This window comes from Botrytis porri (assembly GCF_014898465.1).
Source record: "Botrytis porri strain MUCL 3234 chromosome Unknown BPOR_005, whole genome shotgun sequence".
NCBI classification, from domain to species: domain Eukaryota; kingdom Fungi; phylum Ascomycota; class Leotiomycetes; order Helotiales; family Sclerotiniaceae; genus Botrytis; species Botrytis porri.
Window position 1 is genome coordinate 2,017,814 of NW_024066079.1, and position 22,364 is coordinate 2,040,177.

A 22,364-nucleotide genomic window follows, 5' to 3' on the forward strand; every position below is an offset into this window, starting at 1 on the left:
TCTCGAAACAAACGTTAGCGTGGTTTTATAAATTACTGAGAAACTAGCGTGACACTAGTACACTTCCGAGAATGAGGTATGTCAATATAACTCTTCAACAAATTTTACTCTCTATTATATTCAAGATTCGAAGATCGATTATCTGTGAAAAGTCTAGATTCCAAAGACTCCTATAGAAGTCGATGGACACAGGAAGTAGTGTGCACAACGGAGGAAACGACGTGGAAGTTGAGAAGAATGGAGATTCTTGGTACTCTGTGAGGACTTTGGCTCGAATTTGGCGGGTTTTCCGGCTCGCGCGAAGTAATAGCAGATATCTATGTACTTGATTAGACATTCGAAATACAGTGACTTTTTATTTCCATCAAGAACATCTGCTATTTTCAAGTAATTTGAGGGGGGGGGGGGGGGGAGTATTATCAAGGAGAGGAAAGGAAAAGTCTTCTAATGACAACATTTTAGAAGATCCTCATAGAGAATCGCTTAAACTCGGCCTACGCGAAGGAACCAGGAAGATTGACAGGAGCATGTTGATAACACAAATTATGTGCATAAATCGTACATATCATGTCAAAATATTTACCAAAGCACAACCACACGCAGATACAGAGCAAAACGAAACCTGAAACTGTTTTTACCAAAGACGGAAGCGAATATGTTTCGTTTTGAATATGTTCTGCCTAGAGACCATGTTGATTGCTAGTAAGCTTACCTGAGCTCAACATCTAGTCATATTTGGTGGATCTGTCTGTCTGTTGAGAAACAGTAGAAGAGAGTTCGTTATTTTGTATGTTGGAATATGAATATCAGCCATGACAATGACAAAATCTGGAATCAAATTTCGACAATCGATAAAACGGTCAATTGCTAAGCAAGTCTTGCGTCAATATGGATACATACAGGTTTCTTCGGCTAGCAATGTAACCTTGCATGACAAAGGACCGCGGCCCCCATTAGCCAGCATACATACATGTAACAGTAAAAACTACATCTCTGGTATCTTCGCCACAAGTTGGTATGTGTTGAATGGCATATATCGGTGTGATTATATTGAAATTTGACGTATAGTGACCAGGTCTAGCTTTGTTGGTGTTGCAACCATTCATCTATAAATCAGCAATGCCAGCGGCTCAATCTTTACTTCGGTGTGGTAAATACATCCGAAGATAGATTCACCTGACAATAGGAGAATGGCTGAAGAACAAGAAAGTTATAGGCATGATCGGCGACCCAAACCAAAATCAGCTACACAGGAAAACTTAGACAGACATGGATACCGTCGCCGGAACGAAGAAAGGCAAAGGGATAAGGAGACTAGAGATGGGGGTATGAGTAGAGATCAGGACCATAATAGAGATCCTGGGCGCGGAGGACAAGCTCCCCCAGGTACGAATACAGATGGAGGTGCTCAACGTCAATATCCTGTGCCATACACACGTTCGCCTGTTTACATTTGCAAGTCGGTGACAAAACCAGAAGGTGACGGAAGAGGAGATGAGAGAATAAATAGAGCCAAGGATCGGAATCATACTAGAAATTCTGAGCCCATAGCAAGGCATAGACTTAGGGCTGAAGGCGATCAATACGAACGATATGTGACACGCGGGGATCCGCTTATCTCCAGTCATAACCCGGATCCGAGAGCTGGTAGGGACAATGAAAGCCAACATCTTCCTCCGCTCAGCCGTAATGCACCCCGGAGAACTGTCCACAACGACCTAGGGTATGAGTATGACGATCAAAGACCTGGAAAGTACCGTCATTGATACTCAAACACGATAAGGTAAAAGTTTTAGTTGATCTTACTTTTTACTACTACGATCAATGCTTTTGACTTGGAAAAGAATCAACATGTAAGAAATTTTTGAAAATATGGTTGGTTGAAATCATTTATTTTGTTGTATTGGAGTGTCGACGACTGTAGTTATTGTCATCGTGGCTTAATGTTGTTATTCTGATATTGGGTTGCAATTAATAATTGTGATATGTAGGTAATTATCTTATTTTAATCATCGCTAAATGTACTAAAATTATTCTTCTCAATTCCATTCGTCTCGTCTCATTGTGCACAAACGCTACGTTTGATTGAGTGTGTTCTCCATTGAGAGAGTGTGTCGGTATATCAAGATTATAATCGACTTCTTCACTCCAAAGTGAAAGATTTTGCTGATGTATACTTTATGGAATTGATAATTTTTTCCCTTTGGCGATTTTCGAGAGAAAGGCTCAAAGGCACAAGAGAAAAACCAGGGTATCAATGAATAGGTCTATTGCTAAATCTAGCTATTCAAAAGTAGCAATCCGACGAAGCTAAAGCCTTTTTGATACCAGATGCCGGAAGTATTCCTCGAAGCACCTCACGAAGATCTCGAGGACCGTTGTTGCAACAGTGATTCACAATTGTACCATCATTTATCTGTACATCTACTCCCCCATCTGCCGTATTTACCCTCCAATTGCTTTGAATTTCGCGCGCGATCTCTTCTATAGCAACGTCGTTGCCCACCTTCCCAACATCAAAGTGCCTGAATTGGAAGCTGACGTCTTGGTCGTTTGTAAAACATAGTATTGATGACTTCACAAAGCCATCGAAGCATTCAAATACATCGCCCAGACCACTTTCAGAACCAGTATTTAGGTTGTACAGGTGCGGCCTACAGGCACGCCAAAATCTAAAGATGACAGTAACAATACCTCGGTGACTGGGATGCACAGCTTCAATATTATTGCCAAATCTACCATAGTGACTACCAAGGCTATTGAAGATATATTGTAGCAGAATTTTCATGTGAACCATGACTTGCCCGACTTGCTGCCCGCTTAGAACGAGGCTTTCAAAAGCTTTCGACACTGCTACCATATAGACTTCGCATGCGAGCCAGCCAGCTTCATTTTCGAAAGCGACTTCTAGTGTGGAAGGTACGATGTCAGCCAGTAAAAATTCTAACATGTCCCTATGCCGTGCACCCTTCGAAATCTGGCCGATATAACTATAAAGTGCATCGGTAGCCGATAGTGAGCTTCTGAATCCATTCCAAAGATAATATATCAATCCGTTCCGTGTTTTTTCCCGTTCTGAAGACAGTTGAAGTGTATATGATGTCAAACCCGCCAAGTAAAGAGTAGGATCCGTCTCTGGAGGCCAGTATGCAGGAGAATTGCGGAAGAAGAATTCTAAGGGGGGACAAATATTGCTGCAATGAGAACGGATTTGCGAGACAATTTCTTGTACAAAGTTCACATACTCTTGGTGAGCAATGACGTTGGTAGTTTGGAGCTTTTGCAAGTGCTGCTGCATTGAGACCATGATAGAATTCAACAAGGTCGAGAACTTAGTCTTGACAGTCTCTCTGGTCACATTGCCAAATGTAGAGGCAAGTAATGCTTGATCCGAGAAAATCTTCTGAATTCTGATAATAGCGCCTAGACTGATCAACACAAGTTCAGATCATATATATGACAGCTTACCTTTGATAAAATGTTGATTACTCTTTGCAGAGGGTTCTTCCTCCATGAGAGAATTGGAAGATGCATCGTTTATAATCTCGCCCGCAAGAAGAAAATGTCTTTGCTTCAATAGTTGACAAGTCAAAGCATTCTCCCAACGAAGTTCATGCTGTGGCTTGGAAATAGCGATCATCCATTCTGATCCAACGTCGAAGCCAGAAACCTAAAAATCTGTTAGTAAAATTCAAGGTATTCAAAGACACCTGGAAGCGCTACATTGAAATGTAATGATTTCGTGTGCTCAAGTAGCTCACTGAGATACAGCGGCCAAGCTACAAGCGTACGATGCGATTTCTCCCGATTTTCAAAGACTGCGTTTATACCAACGGTTAGGAAGGCCTTCGGAGACTAGTATTGCCGTTAGCAGAATATTAGAGCAGCGGTCTTTGAGAGATCATACATAGATGCCGAACTTTATGAAAGCGGAGATGAAGTGAGCCCAGCACTTGATCAAGCGCCCTATGAAGAAGTAATTTGTCGTATGTTCTAGAGGAACCGGGCCATCATGCAATATCCTTTGAACTAAATCTCGGAAGGTCGAAGTGATTGCACGATCAAGCGGCTGACAAAGTTAGCTTTGCGAGGCAATAGATACGAAAGGGAGTAGAACATACGTGAAGATAATCGTCCATGAACTGCATTTCTTTCGCCCAGTCGGGATCACACTCCAAACCCTGGCTGTCAAATTCTTCATCACCATCTGGAGTTGCTTCAGGTTTGCTCTCTGGCTCTACGTCATTGAGTTGATGCAGATGGCAGCTGAGGATTTCGATAGCAGATGAGGTCAATTCTTGGTCAATTTTATCCTTGGAGGAGCCTATAGATAACATTTTCGCAAGTATGTCTAAAAATAAATCAGCACATAACTTTGTCAACCACAAGTCCACAGCAAAGGCCCTTACCTAGGTTTATAGCATGTTTCAAGGTTATTGAATTTGTGCATTTCAATGATTCTATGCTCGATCTCGCCACAGCTTGTATACAGGACATGGTGCTTCCTCGATTAGAATCAACATCTGTCTGGAAAGTTCCGTCAGATTGAATATTTAGTTGCTGCCGAACTTGGGTTAGTTCCACATATTCTTCGAGCAGACTATTGAAGAAAGAGTCCTGCCAAGTGACAAATGGTCCATATGATTCAGCAGAGAAACTGGTAGGAATGTTAGACAAGGTGAATCGAGCAAGCCGTTCCCAAGCCCTTAAATTTATTAAAAAGGCTTCGTTATGTGAGTGAGCAGCCGAAACAAGCTTCTGCAGCAAGGTGATGGACGGCCCGTAACCTGGTGGAGCAGCCCAGTATACTGTGCACAGAAGGTCATGATGGTTGCGCAACGAGGCAAGATCACGATGAAGAATCGCCTCTTCTTTTGGAAATTGTCGATCATGGTTTGGCAAGATCCGCGCAACCAAATTCCTAATACCTTTAGTATCGCCTACTGCACGCTGATGCCTGATTGCAATGGCCACCATTTTGAGAAAAATATGAAAGCAACGGTCTTCTGGTTCAACATCTAGTGGTGATTCTATAGTCAAATCTTCTAGAAATTGAGGTGACTTATAAACCTCTTCATTTCGCAAATTTGCGAGCTTCTGTAAGGCAAAGCAATCAAACAGAGTGCCAATCATCCCGCTACACTTCCACCAACCCCATTTTGACATCAAATAATGACATCGACTCACAATTGCTCTGCAGTAATCGTTGAAGCTTGGTGATTGTCTAACATTCGACGCATAAAGTGCAAATACCCTTTTGATCAATTGCTGCGGAAGTGACCAATTATCGAATACACTTTCCTGCCGTGAAACCGACGAAACGTAACCATATTCATCAAATCCGAAAAGTGGAAGAAGAGAGAACATGGAGAGCCATATGATTTCCATCGAATTGGCATCCTGCAACGAACTTATATGTTTGATGCCCAATTGTATGTTTGCAACATCCCAAAACGAAACTCGTGGAATCTTTGCAGCCTTTAAAACATGAATGACGATGACCCAAGATTCAGGGACGTAACGATCGTTCCTTATGCCACCCTCTCTTACAGATAGATATTGCAGGTCGTCATACAACTTTCTCACAGATTCTAGACCTTCCGATATTAAGAGATCAATGCAAGAACTTGCCAACATCTGCAATAATTCTTCAAGGCGGATAGTCGATCCATGTGCACCATGTCGTGAAAGGCGTAGTAATCGAAGTGAGAGCACTAAAATTCTAGTGGTGATCTGAATTGCTTGCCGATGGTTCACATTAGACGCATGGGATGTGTTGAGGCGAGATGAAAAGTCTTCTAGTATATCTAACATTCGTAGCAAGAATTCAGACATCGACTCAGAACTTGAGAAATTCACACCATGGTGTACATAATCCAAAATAAGATTGGTAGTCGCGATCAAGTCAGGCTTATCCAGCACCTCAAATGTACCAGCAAGTTGTTCTGCTAGCCAGTCAATGCAAACGCCTATTTGCTCGGAGACAATGGGATTCCAGGTTCCCCATGTGAAAACATTGTCTCCCACCCCGATCGACGTCGCAGGCCTATCATCATCAGACAAGACGAGGTCTGTACTGTTCAGAGTATTTGCAAGGCATCCACTCCCAATGAAGGTAGTCTCATGGAAATATATTCCCACCTGCAGTGGAAAAACATCAAAATGTTGAGGATACCTTGTGCCAAATTTTCCTAGACCAAATAGTTTCCCTTGGTCAGTGCCTACTTCACTCATTGCAGGCACCAAAAAGGACGATATGAGTGGCTCACTCGGTTGACGATAGATAGCTGCACCTGCATCTAAACGTTGAGGTGACCGCTTCCGACGTCGAGGCTGCTTCACGACCTTCTTTGTGAGACGGGTTGACATTACATCATCGTCCCCATTGGGAACATTGGCTTCTATTGAAGTATGTATGGCATCGTCATCGGCCAAGAAACGGCTGAGTTGAAAATTTCCTCGCTGTAAAGGCTGCTGGCGACTCAAACGAAAAAGGGCATCGAGAGTCTTCTTCCTCGGCTCCAGGGTTTTGGTAGGGAACTGCTTTGCTTCAAGTTGCGCTGATCGTGCGGATGGTGCTGCAAAATAAGGATTTGGGCGTGCTCTCTGTTTGGTCTTGATAATGACCGTTGAAGCATTTTTCGATGGAGACATTTCTGGTTCCAGATCTCTATTCGCCACAAACTCGTTCATCGAGAGCAGCGTTGCTCTGGGTACGCGAATCTTCCTTGTATTGGTGTATTCGGTACTCGGCTGAGACTTTCGTAGGCTCGTCTGAAGCTTCATAATGGGTGGCGGAAGCTTTGTTTGATGATTGGTAGAGATTTCAGTCAGCGGATATGCGTTGAAATTTTCAGGTCGAGGTATGAATGAAACATTCCTGGGCCGAATTTTGCGGCTGGTCCAATCTTGCAGGACTGATTGGGCATCAGCAGTATCTTCGCGAGTCGCAAGCCTGATAAACTTCCGCGTTGGACTTTGACGTCCAAGTTCCTTTCGTGATCTAGCGCTTCGAGCCGCTACCTTGAGGAATGCCGGTGCATGTGGCTCGAAATAACCGGCATTGTCAGCAATGTCTATTATACTAAGCTTGGGCGGTGTCTTCTTGAGCCGTCTTCGTTTTAGTTTGCTGGCCTTGCGGATAGCTGGAGCTATAGCCGTAAGGTGCGAAGTTATCCTCGGTTGGTATGATTCTGATTGTTGATTCCTAATATGAGACGAAGACTTCATTAGACGTTTAGCATTGGGCTGCTTCAATGAACTCTTGGCTACACGTTTGCGACTTGAGGTTGGCAGCATACCATCAACACGATCATCTTCAATAGCAAACCCGGAAGTCGATTCTTGGAATAGGCTAGGAACTCCAGTTCGTTCATCATCTTCCATAAAAAATCCTTCGAAATTGTTCTCATCGGGCTCATCACTTTCGTCGGATTCTAAAAATGCAAGTTGGTTGGTAGGTTGCGTGGAAGCTGCTTGATTAGAGCCTCGCACAAAAGGAAGAGCAACTCCAACACCAGCACGCTTTTCGTTGCCCTTTTGATAATTCCTTGCTTGAAGTTTTAGTTCTCGTGTCTGTTTCCTTTCTTGATCAAGTCTTAGGTGGGATGCAGGTAGTACGTGTTTCATCTTTTTCTTCAAAAATACCATTTCATCCTCTTCTTCCGAAGATGAGGATGACGAGGACAAACCAGATACCGAAGAGGGAATTTCTATCGGATCGGCAAACGGATCCTCTTCATCTAACATTATTTTTGAAGGAGATGTATGTGAAGAGGCTTTGATAGCACTCGTAATTGGAGTGGGCACTTCTGTGATTCGCCGAGACTGTGGAGAGCTCTGATCCAACCAAACAGGAGCTGATGCAGGTGAGGATGTAACAGAAATTACACGAGACGTAGGCCTTCGTACAGTTCTTGAACGAATGGGGGAAGAACCAGTCGAAGATGAGCTGGGAAAATCGTAGATGTCTAATCTAGATTGTTTATTCACACTTTGGGCTTGGTCTGGCAATTTCGGTCGAATTTTATTTGAGTACTTCTTCGACGATCTCTTCTGCTTGGGCATTACTAGATTTGACTTCTGTCTGAACAAATCTGGAAGGTCTGGAAATTCATGGTCGCTATCCTCTTCTTCTTCCACCAATGTAAGATTATTTGGTTCCTTGATGGTTTCGCGTACGCTATCTGCTAATAGCGACTGTGATGAAGAGCCTCCGGTGAGCGTGATGGGCTGGCTTTCTTCCATGTCACCCGCTTCCGCCTCTTCTGGGTCTTGAAAATCCTTATCCCACGATTCTTGATTATGTATGGCTCTTTTCCTTCGACTAGGTCCATCTTGGCTTTGTGGAATTCGGATAGGTTTAATGTGAGAAGCCTTCATCCTCCGCTCGTACCGCTGTTGCTCCAAGAGAAATGGATGTATTTGCACAGGCTTCCTTTCTCTAAATTGCCTCCTCGGAAGGTAGTCTGGGTTATCAAAACCTGGTTGCGCTTGTGCTGGAGACTCCTCACATATCCGCTCTGTAGACCTTGAAAGTATGGGTTGTTGAACAGGAGATGAAAGAGGGTGTGCCACTGGAGACGATCGAATAGGGCTTGTTGGAGGCGATGACAGGATGCTGGATGCTGGGGATAGAGTTTTAATCCAGCTTCTGGAAACCTCATCGGCCTCTGCTTCTGGAGTGGGTCCACGTAAGAATGCAGTCGCTCCAGTCTCGATGGGTTGCTCTTGATTTTGTTTAACACTGCCCGAGGAGTCTCTCATAAATACTTCTACCGGACTGTCAACAGATTTGTCATTGGTTATATCAAAAGATTGAATCATGTCAACGGATGAAGCTTGAGACATTCCGATCTCCTCAACCAAACCTCTCGTATTGGGACATGCTTCTTCATCCTCTCTTCTGACATTGTCAATTTTTTCGAGAACATCGTCGATATCGTGGAACTCGTCGTCTGTGGAATTGTCTCGTATCTCATGATTTATAGTATTTTGGGAATCAAATTCTTCTTCATCCTCAGAATCCGGAACCACTCCTTTCTCCTTCCAATTTGCCATTTATGTCGAATAACATGTTATAGTCGAAAAGTACAAGTCCTTTTCGAAGCGCGAGTCTGAAGGGATGGTTGATTACCTATTGCTTTTTGAGGTTGACGCGACTGAACCACTTTACGCGACCAACTTTTTACGGTAGGCGAGTGAACTATCAGTGCAGTTCTTAGTCATCTTTTGTAACCTATGATTCGCTCATGTGAAGACCTTCACTGCCCAAAAAAGAATGTCATCAGTACAAAGTTCTGTTCTCGAAGACAACCATGAGTAAAGTTAAAGGAATCTTTCCTTTATTCTTAGCCACAGCCTTTGGCATTGTTAATGGTATGTGGCATGGCATTGTATCGGTAGCAGTCTACTGAGAAACTTTAGGCATCTGGGTTTTTGGACCGGCGTTAAAAGAGCAACAAGAGAATAACTTGCAGGCAAAGTAAGTACAGTCAAGGTTGAGCTTTTTCTACTAGAAAAATGACTTGCTTCACGTTTGTATCCCGGTTGACTGAATCGGTGTAGGGTAGCCTTTGAACGCCCAATTCAAACCGAGGAAAGCGAGGTGGCTAGGATGGCAGAAGTAGAAGCAAGTCGCGCTGCTACTACGAAAACTTTGTTAAACCCATCTGAGACTCAAGAGGCTTCTTGGTGGCAGTCTGCCAAATTCTGGACAAGGTCTCAGCCAAAATCCAATGGTAAATCGGAATCGAAACCGAAAGAAGCCATTGCTGAGGCGAAGAAATCATGAGTCAGTCATGATTTGTCTTCCATATCTACCATGTCATTAGTGCTGATCTCGAGAAGATGAATTAAAGGTGGCATTCTTTCGGGCTCGGATCCTGTTGGATATTTTCACTGTAAGATAGAGTGCTTACTCCCTGGCCATTCTCCACACGTGGCCCTCACTATCGCATGTCAATTACTTGACCACCAATCGTTTCAAGGAAGGGTTCGTTGATGGTAACTTACAATTTTCACCATGTGTATATTAGACGAGAATAAAGGAACCGTTCAAAAAAGGACCTGTAGAGCATCGTTTCTTAATTCGACAGATGATACTTGAGATCTGACTAATTTTCAATCTTGAATATTTACGCGGTAGTCATTCAAAAATGGCACAATCCAAGTTTTGCAACAATCACTCATGAATTAAGATATTCATCAAAGTTGTTAGCTTTGTATAAGTGCGATCTACCACAGTGCCAAACAATACGTAGGCAGCCGCACTGCTTTCAAGAGGTAAAATTCGAGCTCGACACGAGATCAAGCATGACGCGTGGGGCGACGAAAGTGGGAGAGCGGTACAGTAAGCAGAAGCATTGTCTCCAACTTTCATCTATTACACCAGAACCTACTACCCATTAGATTAACATACAACAATTCTTCGAGTCAAAATGCCTCTCTGTGAGTACTGCAGCGCTATTGAATTTGAGATGCTTCGCTGTCCAACTATCGAGGAATTAATATCTCTCAATGTCAAATCGGGGATTCCAGATTCTTATCCCTTCAAGTCGTCTTCTCATAAAAGAGACAGACCCAAGTTTAGTCTTGGCTTCCAATACCGCGTTCGCCAATCCTCATCTGAATGTCCGTTTTGTTCAGCAATTTGCGATGTTTTGTCTGATCAGAAAGACAATCGTATGCGCGACCTGGACTCCTTCGAATGTGTTGCTTCCATCGTAGCATGTGCTCGTGTGGTACCCGTCAAGGCGATGGCGTGGGGACCTGAGTGCGAGTTCATGCATTTGTATAGAATTGACTTGATTTGGTATCCGATAGGAGAAGGGGAGAAAATTGATAAACCAGGGCTTCGTACCGATACCGAAACATTTCCGTGGTATTTCATAAATGATGCGTTTCAAACCTACGACGCCGAAGTATGTGATAACGGTATCAGGAATGGAAATGTCAGTCAGAAGGCGGCTGTCTTTTCTGGAAGATCAAGACCGAAGATCATTGATGCCAAACTTCCAGCTCAATGGCTTCAAGAATGTCAGGACAACCATGCGGAGTGTTCTAATTCGAAGCTCCCAGACCAAGCGCAGACAAGGAAAGTTCGTAAATTTCGGAGAAAGGCACCGTGCTAATCTTTTGAACAGTGAGATTCCAATATTTCGTCTGATTGACGTGCGAGAAAGTAAGATCGTGGAGTTTCGTGATGTCAATATTGCATATTTTGAGTACGCAGCATTGAGCTATATGTGGGGTGGCCCTCAAAGAACAGTTCTCTTAAAAGATAACCGGAAAGCGCTCCAAGAATCAGGCTCTCTCAATGGATGCGCTTCAAAGACTGTCCAGGACGCGATGGGATTTTCACAACAATTAGGAATTCAATATCTATGGGTCGATGCCCTGTGTATAATTCAAAATGACGATTCTGACAAAGCCATACAAATTGGTAAGATGGGAAGCATATATGCCAATTCAAAAGTCACTGTTATCGCTGCTTCTGGGAAAAATTCTGAAGCCGGATTACCAGGATTTCAAACTCCTCGAACAGGAAAACAGACACAAATTCTCATTTCTAGGGTGGATACTCAATTTTCTATGAAGTTAATGAGAACATTGAACCCTCATAATAATGGCTTCTCATTCTCACACCAACTTGATGATGCTGAATGGAGTCGGAGAGGATGGACTCTACAAGAGAGAGCACTGTCAAGACGCAGTATTATTTTCACTGACCAACAGCTTATATGGGCCTGTAAACAGTGCCATAGAACTGAAGAGACGTACTGCGAAACTCCATTAGCACACACAAGCTGGTTTAGGCTCCAAGAAACAGAATACTTTCTCGATACCTCCCTCCGCAGCTTCTTCGCTTCTGATGATGTTATTGAACAAACTTGGTATCGATTTAGACTTCTAGTCCTTGATTTCACTAAAAGGCAGCTTACTAACCCTGGGGATGCGCATGACGCTATTCATGCCATTCTAGAACAAGTCAAGCAATTAACCGGCGATACTTTCCTATGGGGATTGCCTACAACGAATTTTGAGATGGGGCTTTGTTGGGAACCCGGCTCACCACTCGGTGTTAGGAGAAGAAAGGATTTAACGATGTTGAAAACTACAACTTTGAATAGAAGAGTACCATTTCCATCCTGGTCTTGGTTGGGCTGGTATAATGCAATTAGTATACGCGTGGAGGAAAGGTATCGAGATCTAGGGTGAGTTTCTGTGATTCCTCTTTCGCGAACAATGTAGTAGGAAAAGTAAATAACGCTGTGTACGAATACAGTATGGATCCCGAGATTATATGCTATGTACTTCGAAATTCACCACTTCGATTAGTTCGGGTACCAAGAATCTCTTCAGACGTCCCTGGAGGACAAACTCGTTTTCATCCGTTGCAATCACAACAATCTAGCCCAAATGCGATTTCATTGGAGGACATTCCAAAGCACTATCCAGACTTGGGAATTGACAAACTTGACGACACCCCAGATGACCAACTCATATTTTTCTGGGCAGAAGTCGCTCAGTTCGAGGTCTCGGAAATTATGACGATGACGTATGAGAGTTCAAAAAATACACCATGGGAACCTCGATATACCTACAAGCACCGTGATATCAGGGATACGAATGGCAATGTGGTTGCGCAAACAGCATATTGTGATTTCGAAGAAGAAAATACGCGGGAAGATGGAACATCATGTACAGAAGAGCCTGAAGGTGGTGGCGGTACTTACGATTTTATCCTAATTGCCAACAACAACCCACCAGATCCGGAATCTAAACCTTCCAAAATTGTATTGCAGGTCGAGAGGAAGGATGGAGTCATGTATAGAGTCAATAATGCAGAAATACCAGAAGAAGTTTGGACAAGATCAGAAGCAAGAAGGATGTTGGTGGCTCTTGGGTAAGGTCAGGCTTGCCGAATAAAATGGAACAAGAAAAACAGTTCTATGAAGTCAAAGTGGAGAGAGTTATGTTGCTGAACCTGAAGATTTTGGAGGCGCATTTGCTAATGCAAGATGGTTTGTTTGGCTCAAGAACCTTTCAACTGGTTCACGTCATAGCAGAATCAACTAACAACAAAGACTGACGCACCAACAATCAATCATTAAGCCAATGAATTCATGAAATGCAATCAACGTGTTTGGTGTTTGATGTCATGTGAAATTACCAGACCAGAGAATGAAATACTTCAAGAGAGGAAACCAACCTCTATCAAATCAAGATTGGATAGCTAAGATGTTCTGCTGAATTGTTAGTCTCGAAAATCTCCGGTAAGTGAGTACTTAGAGAGCTTATTTGCATGCCGAGATACAGCAATGTGAAATTTGTTAGCACCGGGCCGTGGCAATGATTTTGTTGTTGAAGATGTGATGTATGAAGTTCTGCTAAATGGATTCTGAGATGTTGTTGATGTATGGATACTTTTAAAATTAAAGATCTATACCAATATCATCTATATTGGTACAGGAAGGTACTCCAGAAATGCATGGTTTAACTTATAGACTTTTTCTCTAAATCATATTCACTAGGTTCTTTGCAAATGGATTGTTTGATTCAGATGTTGTCACAGTGTTTACAAAAATTGATGCCTAAATTTATCTCCATGGATGCCTGATCAGGAGGGATTACCTATCATCAAATTCGATGGGCTTCAAAGAAATATTTCAAACGCTTCTACGAACGATTTCCAATTTTCGCCCTTGAGTATTCGCTCGATAAAGAGCACGAAAGTATACCGGATGCACGCCGTAGCATTGCGAGCTCTTCGCACACATAGAAACCCCCTCTCGCGACAGACATGCCGAATCATCGCAGGCTGCAGATTTCCTCCTCCTCGGCGCAACTTCCACCGTTCAGCAATTTCCTATAGTACACCCGATGACCCAGCAACTCCAGAAAATGATAAAGAGGCAAGAGAAGGCATAGATAATATTCCACGGATACCTGAAGATGGAGAGCAGGAAACCTCAGCAGATGTCCCGCAAGACCCCGCGGAAGCAGAGTCAGAGAATCCAGTGGCAGAAGATTCTATACAGCCAGTCGAAAATATAGACCCCGAGCAAAGGTCTCGAGGGAGGCTCTCGGGAAGAACCTTGCGAGCAAATCGCCAAAAACAACCGGAGGGTCTGCCACCGATAATATTGCCAGATTGGTTTTGGAATAATGTCAAATTGGTTGAGGAGCTAGCGCAGACAGGCTCACTCGCTGTTTACTATGGCGGTAACGTCCCAGAATTTGTTGAAAGCTCGCCAGGCCCCGAAGCGACAGAGAAGATGAGTCAAGCAATCAAATCTATTGTTGAATGCGACCTCCCTCCTACCGAGAAAGCAAAATATAGCATGCATGTTGATGTTTACAAAGAAATATTGGCATCCATCAGAGCAGGACTGAAGTTGCGCCCTTCACAAGCTGTCTTGGATGGGAAAAATATTATGAGGCCTATTCTCCATTTGCTTTGCCCTAAAGACGGAGGGACGTTATATCTAGACTCTGTCGTGGAGACCATTTCGACAAAACTGGGAGCTGATCTTATACGTTTGGATCCAGTCGATATAGCCCAGATTTTAGGGCCATATATCGATGAGAACCTAGCCTGGACGGGGTCAAAAGCATCTCTTTTGGGGTATGAAACTTCAAGAATGGCGGGCAGGCTGGAGGATTATGAGAAAGATTCAAGCACGGCCCCTGAAGATATAGAGGGGGTTGAGGAGGAAGAAATGATGGGCATGAATAAAAAGGCCGGTTCAGCAATTGCTTTCACCGCGTCAAATTCTTCTGAGGCACAGAAAAAGCTCTCGGCAATTTTTAGCCGGTTAAAGGGGGCCCTTACCCCGGCAGCGGAGAATAACAGGCGTTCATCGGATGTTGTGATGCCATTTGCTACTTTCGCTGACCCCAACTTTTCGGCTTCTAGCAATGGCAATTCGTCCTTTGGCAACGTGAAATCTAACGCTGAACAGTGGAACGATTTGAAGACTACGGCTTTACTTGAGTCATTAGTTGCTGCCGCCGATTCAAAACGGACATCAGAGTCTTCAAGAGCGGATGCAACCAATACCAAAGATCTAATCATACAAGTTCGTGATTATAAGGATCTTACTAGAACATACGATGGTTACAATATTATTGATAAACTGCGGACGGTGGTCACCAAACGCTGGCAGTCTGGACGAAATATAATCATGGTTGGAACAAGTTCCTTAGAACAAGGGGAATCCGAGCTCTCATCAGCAGGTATTCAACATCTTCAATCAGACATAGTTGAGGGCGAGAAAAGAACTATCTTTGTCCCACCAGACCGAAGAGCGGAGCAGGATACAGTATTCGAATCGGACGATAAGTTACGTATCCGAAATTTGAACATACGACATGTCGAGGATATGATCACTAAACTCTCGGGAGATACAGCAGTAATTGTGGATATAGAAAAAGATCTCGACGTCGCTTGGGTAGTATCTGCTGGTTTAGACGATGCAGTTTGGCATTACGCCCGCGTACAAAGGCTTGCAACGACTATTCTAGGATTAGAAAACAACCCAGAGATCATAGATGGGCCCACATTTTGGAAAGCTCAACAGCTACTCTCCGAAAGTGACAATGCAAAATTTTCTTGGGGCGCGGCAGAGTTGAAGGAGGAAGATAATGATGTGAACAAGATGCTTGATGAGATCAACGCTTCACCGAAAAAGACAGATATCAAAGAAAAGCTCAAGCAAATTCGCAAAACGTGCACTCCTCATGAGAAAAAGCTGCTCGGGGGTGTCGTCATACCGTCAGATATTCATACCAAATTCGAAGATGTTCACGCTCCAAAGGAAACTGTAGAGGCACTAAAAACATTGACCAGTTTGTCTTTGATACGACCAGAGGCTTTCACTTATGGTGTTCTGGCTACTGATAAAATGCCTGGTTTGCTCCTGTATGGACCTCCTGGAACTGGTAAGACGTTATTGGCTAAAGCAGTAGCGAAAGAGAGCGGTGCAACAGTTCTTGAAATTAGTGGTGCTGAAGTGAACGATATGTATGTTGGTGAAGGCGAGAAGAATGTTCGAGCGATCTTTTCACTAGCCAAGAAACTCTCACCCTGTGTTGTATTCATCGATGAGGCAGATGCTATATTCGCTGCCCGTGGTGACACCAAACGCTCGACTGCCCATAGAGAGATGATTAATCAATTTCTACGAGAATGGGATGGCATGAACGATTTATCTGCCTTCATCATGGTTGCTACCAATCGACCATTCGACCTTGATGAAGCTGTACTGCGCCGACTGCCTCGAAGACTTCTGGTTGACTTGCCCGTTGAAAAGGATCGCGAGTCTATTCTCAAGATCCACCTCAAAGATGAGATTATCGACTCGTCAGTCTCTCTCGCCGAACTTGCGAAAAATACACCCTTTTACTCCGGAAGTGATTTGAAGAACTTGTCGGTCGCAGCTGCATTGGCATGTATCAGGGAAGAAAATGAACTTGCCACTAAGCACGAAGGCGACACCCCTTACACATACCCCGAAAAGCGAATCCTCACCAAGCAACATTTCGACAAGGCGATGGAGGAAATCAGCGCAAGTATCAGCGAGGATATGAGCACGCTCTCTGCAATCCGCAAGTTTGACGAGAAATACGGTGATAGGAAGGGAAGAAGGAAGAAGAGTGCTGGATTGGGCTTCGGTGGTACGACAGTTCCCGAGAAGGATTCCGAAGCGGGAAGAGTCAGGAAATCACCAGTGGCGGCGTAGAGATAAGGGCATATGTTTGAGTACAGCTAGAGGTACATATGGCTCGCATTTGGGGCTTTGCATCGGCGGCGTGCATATCATATTCACGAATTGCATGATAGGGCGTCATGGTCATTGTATAATAAGTGGCTAGGAAGGTAAATGCTATGTTACACATAATTTTGTAGCAATAAACTAGATCATGACTCGGCGTTACTGTCTTCTTTGATGATGATGATGATGAATTGATTATGTATGCTTTAGAATGTTTCATTGATGGTGGTACTCGAACAGGTGTCACATCCATGACGATAGCTTAGTTGTATCCTTGATATTGAGTTCAAAGACGGCGACGGAAACTAGAGAATTCAGTATAGAACGAATTCAGACAATGGGTTTACACTCCCCTTCTAATCTTGTCCTATGCTCAAGGAGAATATAGATACTCCATCATATCTACTCTCGGATGCTTCCCGTCCCGCCCCTGCTTCAGAATAGCCTACCCATTCCCACTTTGGTTGGGGGATAGAAGAATCAATCATATAATTCGTAGTCAATCCGAGGTTGTTATGCAAAATCTGGTTTCTCCATATCTCCCTTTCCCTTCACTTCATCTTTTGATCAAGCTGAAATCTATTAAATCGTGTTGACAATCTATTTTGATTCCGGCTTCTCTTTCCTTTTGTATAGATTGAAAAACTCTACCTTCTTGCCCCTTTCGAAACATGACCTGTTTATCCTCATCTTTCTTGACAGGGGCAGAAACGAGTTAAATAAATGCATGATTCATTTGCGGAGAAAAGTTTGATAATCTGAAGTCATGGTTAGATAATCATGTCAAGTTCAAATCGCCAGTCTCCTTCCTTCCCCTCTCACCTTCTTAAACTTACTACTTGTGTTAGGATTGGCACCCTGTTTCTTCTTTTGTTGAGTCTCTTATGAGTTGAAAACTCCTTTTCTTGTTCAGTATGTTTACACCTATTGATTCTTTTCGATTTCGTACTTCTGCTGTTATCTTCTGTTATATAGATTGAAGTACTCAATTCATCTCCTTATACCATAGAGAATATGAAATCCAGAGAAAATCACCACTCCCTAATCAATCGTAAAATGCACGCGCAAGTATTACAAAGGGTTCACGTGCTGTATTGATGCATCAGCAAATGAAACTTTTAGTTCCCGCTCAACTATTGATAAAAAGCTAGGATGGACCCTCGAGCTATTAATGCTTAGTATTAAGCATAGTCAACATGCCCTTATTTATAGAGGAGCATAGGATAGTAATTTTACTATGCGATGCGAAGGATATAAAAAGACTAGTAATCTCACCACAAGCGCCGTTCCACCGCTCATGCGATACGCAGCTTAAAAGGCGTAGAGGGACATCCCAACCCACTTGACAGAATTGACAGGCGAGTTCATGATGAAATAGCATAGGATAACGAATCAACGAGCTAGAGAGTTTCCCTCTCGATTTACGCTTTGAGGCCGTTTCGAAACGGTTCCCCAACTCCCCTGAAACTGGTCAACTGTTTTTCGCGTGCATGGTCCTCGTGAGTTTTCTTGGCAACAGCCAATTGTGAACGGCCTCGAACCATACAGTTGGTGCAGTGCGACGTTCTTCGTCGTACCGATGTTAGTTCTGAAGATCCATCGATCGGTAAGGAACTTGGCAGCGGTTTTGGCGTCATGTTGCACAACTCCAAGACTTCGATTTCGGAAGGGAACTAGATGCTTGCAGAATGATCAAATATGATTTATGAAAGTAATACCCACCATGCTTTGGCTGCGATTTTGCTTCTACATTCTCTGGCAGAAGGCCCCTTTTCCTGTCTCTCTTATTATTTCTCAATTAATAATCTTAATCGCTTTTGTTCAGCCTGGTTGCTGCGGGCTTGTATAACTACTTCATATGATATATACTTAATAAATTTATCTCTTCATCACTTCGTAGCCTGGAACCCGCTAAGATGCAGCCACTTACTCTCTTGGTCTTGCTTTTCGCAAGCACATCTTTCGCAGCAACCACCACCACAACTTCAGCAGCAAAGGCCGCTTCGCAAGCAGCAGCTGTGAAAATTGCTACACCCAAGGTTCTCAAACCTGCAACCCCACCCACCGCGAACGATGTAAAAAACTCACTTGACAACTGGGCCACATCTGTCAATACGGTCAATGAATATCGTATGTCTCCCCTTTTCACTCTAGAATCCTAGTCCCCGAATCTAACCACCCTCACAGTCGACGACCCCAACAACTCCACCAAACTCAAGAGCGCCATCGCCTTTGCCAAAGACGAGCCCGTCCAACTCGCCACCCTGATGAAAACCCCCAATCTCTCTCCAGACGGTATCAAATCCGCCAAAGTGCTCATGGCCAATTTCCCCTCCATCGTGTCCAATCTGCAGAACGTGTATACAGGAGTCATGACCACACAAGATGCAACCATGGCTGTCAATTTCAATCGATGCTGCACCGTGCTCCCAAACATCGGGAGTCTCTGGGCTGCCGCCACAAATGCGAGTAAGGTGCAAGAGAGCCCGCCTCCAAATCTGGAAGCGCAATGTGGAATGATGAATTGTAATGCGGGAGTTAGTGGAGCGCAGACGCAGGCGATGTCAAATGTGACGGGATCGGCGATGGCGTCGGGTCTTGCTCGAGTGAGGTGAATCACGAGATGCGAGAGGTTGGGGGAGTTTGGGTTGGCTAGTAAAGATGTCCTGGTGGCGTGACTTGCGCGCATTTTGATTTTATATATTGTATATTACTGGTGGATTTGGATAGAAGAATAAAAATCTCAGAATAAACATACTTACTTTTACTATTTGTTGTCGTGCTGTTGTTGCGCGATGTAGCTATGATTTGACGAATGCGACAAACAAATATTCTCCGTACCTGCGCTTTTTCCCATTAAATACAAACTTTTCCAAACCATTGAGTTGTCAAACGACATAGATAGATAATCACTGGAATCACATTCATACGTACAATGAAGCTGTATTTCTTATTGCTCATGGTTGGTTGGTGGCTATTGAACAATTCAAAAAGACCCACAAAAAAATTAATCCACACATCGGCGTGAATTTGGAAGAGCAAAGAAGAGCAAAAAGAGCAAAAAAGAGCAAAAAATTCTGTTCTCAGTGTTCAGCAGTCAAGTACTGAGACACCGCCATGATAGCGGGTAGAAGTCAAATCTACAACCTAGAATATTTAAAGAAGCCGATACCCACTGTAAAGCCAAAGTTCCCCACCAGTGGCAGATTATCCTCGAAAGGACTTTGAATCAGCCTTGCGCAATACAAGCCACGCCAGGCCTCTGTTCAGGATAGCTTGTTTAACCACTACGCCATCGAAGTGCACAACCATGTTGGCATGATTGGTTGCGAAAGTGACATCGGAATAGATTATATCCATGCTCTTGGTGTGAAATGGTGAATGGAGCGGAGTATATAGAGACCGACCGATATGAACTATGTGGCATATTGTATACCGCCATTATTTGCCATCACATAATAAAGTCAACTCACATTGAGATAATGAATAATACCATCACCACTAATACCCCACATCCAACCCTATCAATGACTAAAACTGTAGCAAGCTCGCGGTAAAAGATGGAGGTACAAAGCTTTACCTAATGTTTGCTTGTCAGTTGACATGAAGATGACTATTACTGATCAGCCCGCACATCAGCTTATCAATATCGACCGCGAAAGACACTGCGTGCATCGTGACGATGGCGAGCGCATCGAGATTCCCTCGTATGACCAATGACTTCTACAAACTTGTCAACGAGCCTCGAGGTATGCTATTTAGCATTCGCCGCTCATGTGTGCGACTACAATGAATTTGAAGTTCTCCACAAGAAGTCGAAGGTCAATAAATTCAACAAAAGAGTGTATTTTGTGACACGGAAAGAAGTCGACGAGGCTTGGCGCGCGCTGTGCGAAAGCATTCTTGCAGTATGGCCAGCACCTGAAGATTGGTCAGAGGAACGGAAGCAAAAGTATCTTGAGACACAACTGAGCCATTTATGAGCCAACTTTCGCGGATACTTTGGAGAGGCTTAATGCAATACTGACCCCTTGAAGCCAAGATTGAATAACGCCGAACGGTTCTGGGCGAATCGAAGGCGCCTAGTTTCCAATACAAAGAATCGCAAAAAGATAAGGCGCGGAAGAAGAGTCATTTGTACAAATTAGCTAACAGGACGATGTCACACTGCTGAAAACCTTGCTTCACCGAAAAAGATACGCTTATCTCTCAGTTCAAATACTGTTGGAATAGTAAGGCGTGGATGATGGAATGTAGGCAAACTTAGCTCATGAAACATAGGGTGCTCTTTCCAAATTACAAATGGTGGATGAGGCCAGCGAGACGAATGATAAGGCAAACTCAAAGGTATCAACGACTGAATAACAAGGAAAACTAGCTGACGAATCGGTTCTTGACAGACTGGAAACTACTGCGTCCTTGGGTAGGGCCGATCCAGGAGTGATGACAATCAAAAAGCAGGGCAAATTAGCAGAACGACTGTCCCTTGTGCAGTTGAATGAAGTCGGCTCCAGAAATAATGTTCTTGGAGATGACGATGGGAATGTTTGTACGGGGTAGTGGAGTTGAGGCGGGAGGCCACGCTCGGAGAACAGCGTTGGCATCAAGCATAGAAATGATGGGATTGATGGGTTGATAGTTCATGTCTATATGGGTAGAAACAGGCTTGTGCGGATGGGTGGCGGGGTTTGACAGTAATGGTAGAATGTATAATGAAAGCTCAATAACCCCTTTTCTTCCAAGCCACTTGACTTCTGCCTTCTTTCCGTTGGCTATATAGATCAGCAATCACTTCAAGGTTTCCTTGGTCAGTCTGCAGCCAGCGAGCCTTTCGACAGAGCCTGTCTACAACACCAGAGACACTGCAGCGCTATTATCCTCTCCAGAAAGAGTAGAACTGACACTGGCTTGAATCAAAGGGACGCAACAACGGAAATCTCATTGGGAAGTCCCAAGACAATGGTCTCGTTACACCTCATAAAAAGAGGTGTCGTATCTTTCGCACCAGTCAAACCAACAGAATAAAGCAAATTATTGTTCATAGTCTACAACAATGCCAAATTTATTGCTGTAGATCTTCAATATAACTACAAGACACGGTATGGAGTTAACTTCGCTTGAAGGGATCCATATATCCTTCCCCTTCAGAACATTGTGGTACAATAGAGTCTAAACCTCCCTCCCATCCGGGCTATCCTACAGCAAGCTCACCTACTCATATCCTTCACACTGCAAGTGCCTGGAGTTCCGAAGCCTTGTTATCAATTCAAACATAACGCATTACAACATAAGCTTTTTACAACCATACTGTCAGCTTTCTCTCCACGTGTTTCCGCCGTACGCATATAAGCAGTGCGTATCTTCGAGAGAGCTGTGATCAACTACAACCCGGCTGATCCGAGTAGTTGAGATTTTTCTCCATGAAGCTTCTACTTGGTGATTAGTATCACCCCAGATATATAGACGTACATATGTTTAGATATGCAGGCTTTGATTAGGGATGAAGCTACTAGGTATGCATTCATATATTTGTAAGGATGGAAGTGGTGGTACACTTCGCGTCACATACGTGAGCGACCTAGTACT

General features: G+C 43.7%; 6 protein-coding genes across 6 annotated transcripts; 5 read left to right on the plus strand and 1 right to left on the minus strand.

The window, feature by feature from the left end:
- Positions 1-1,190: 1,190 nt before the first annotated feature.
- On the plus strand, positions 1,191-1,766 carry EAF01_004287 (uncharacterized protein; the record flags this gene model as incomplete). The annotated part of the gene is made up of 1 exon (XM_038912541.1): positions 1,191-1,766. The coding sequence occupies one exon, from the start codon at positions 1,191-1,193 to the stop codon at positions 1,764-1,766; it is 576 nt and encodes a 191-aa protein (XP_038772225.1).
- Positions 1,767-2,230: 464 nt separating this feature from the next.
- On the minus strand, positions 2,231-9,060 carry EAF01_004288 (uncharacterized protein; the record flags this gene model as incomplete). Its single annotated transcript, XM_038912542.1, has 6 exons — positions 2,231-3,423; positions 3,469-3,670; positions 3,724-3,855; positions 3,908-4,069; positions 4,122-4,351; positions 4,410-9,060. The coding sequence occupies 6 exons, from the start codon at positions 9,058-9,060 to the stop codon at positions 2,288-2,290; spliced, it is 6,513 nt and encodes a 2,170-aa protein (XP_038772226.1). The 3' UTR covers positions 2,231-2,287.
- Positions 9,061-9,317: 257 nt separating this feature from the next.
- Positions 9,318-9,793, plus strand: EAF01_004289 (uncharacterized protein; the record flags this gene model as incomplete). Its single annotated transcript, XM_038912543.1, has 3 exons — positions 9,318-9,378; positions 9,427-9,484; positions 9,568-9,793. The coding sequence occupies 3 exons, from the start codon at positions 9,318-9,320 to the stop codon at positions 9,791-9,793; spliced, it is 345 nt and encodes a 114-aa protein (XP_038772227.1).
- A 646-nt stretch (positions 9,794-10,439) lies between these two features.
- Positions 10,440-13,080, plus strand: EAF01_004290 (uncharacterized protein; the record flags this gene model as incomplete). Its single annotated transcript, XM_038912544.1, has 4 exons — positions 10,440-11,099; positions 11,149-12,215; positions 12,287-12,907; positions 12,960-13,080. 4 exons carry the CDS (start codon positions 10,440-10,442, stop codon positions 13,078-13,080), a joined length of 2,469 nt encoding a protein of 822 aa, XP_038772228.1.
- A 533-nt stretch (positions 13,081-13,613) lies between these two features.
- Positions 13,614-16,745, plus strand: EAF01_004291 (uncharacterized protein; the record flags this gene model as incomplete). The annotated part of the gene is made up of 1 exon (XM_038912545.1): positions 13,614-16,745. One exon carries the CDS (start codon positions 13,614-13,616, stop codon positions 16,743-16,745), a length of 3,132 nt encoding a protein of 1,043 aa, XP_038772229.1.
- A 1,949-nt stretch (positions 16,746-18,694) lies between these two features.
- Positions 18,695-19,393, plus strand: EAF01_004292 (uncharacterized protein; the record flags this gene model as incomplete). The annotated part of the gene is made up of 2 exons (XM_038912546.1): positions 18,695-18,908; positions 18,966-19,393. The coding sequence occupies 2 exons, from the start codon at positions 18,695-18,697 to the stop codon at positions 19,391-19,393; spliced, it is 642 nt and encodes a 213-aa protein (XP_038772230.1).
- Between the last annotated feature and the right edge of the window lie 2,971 nt (positions 19,394-22,364).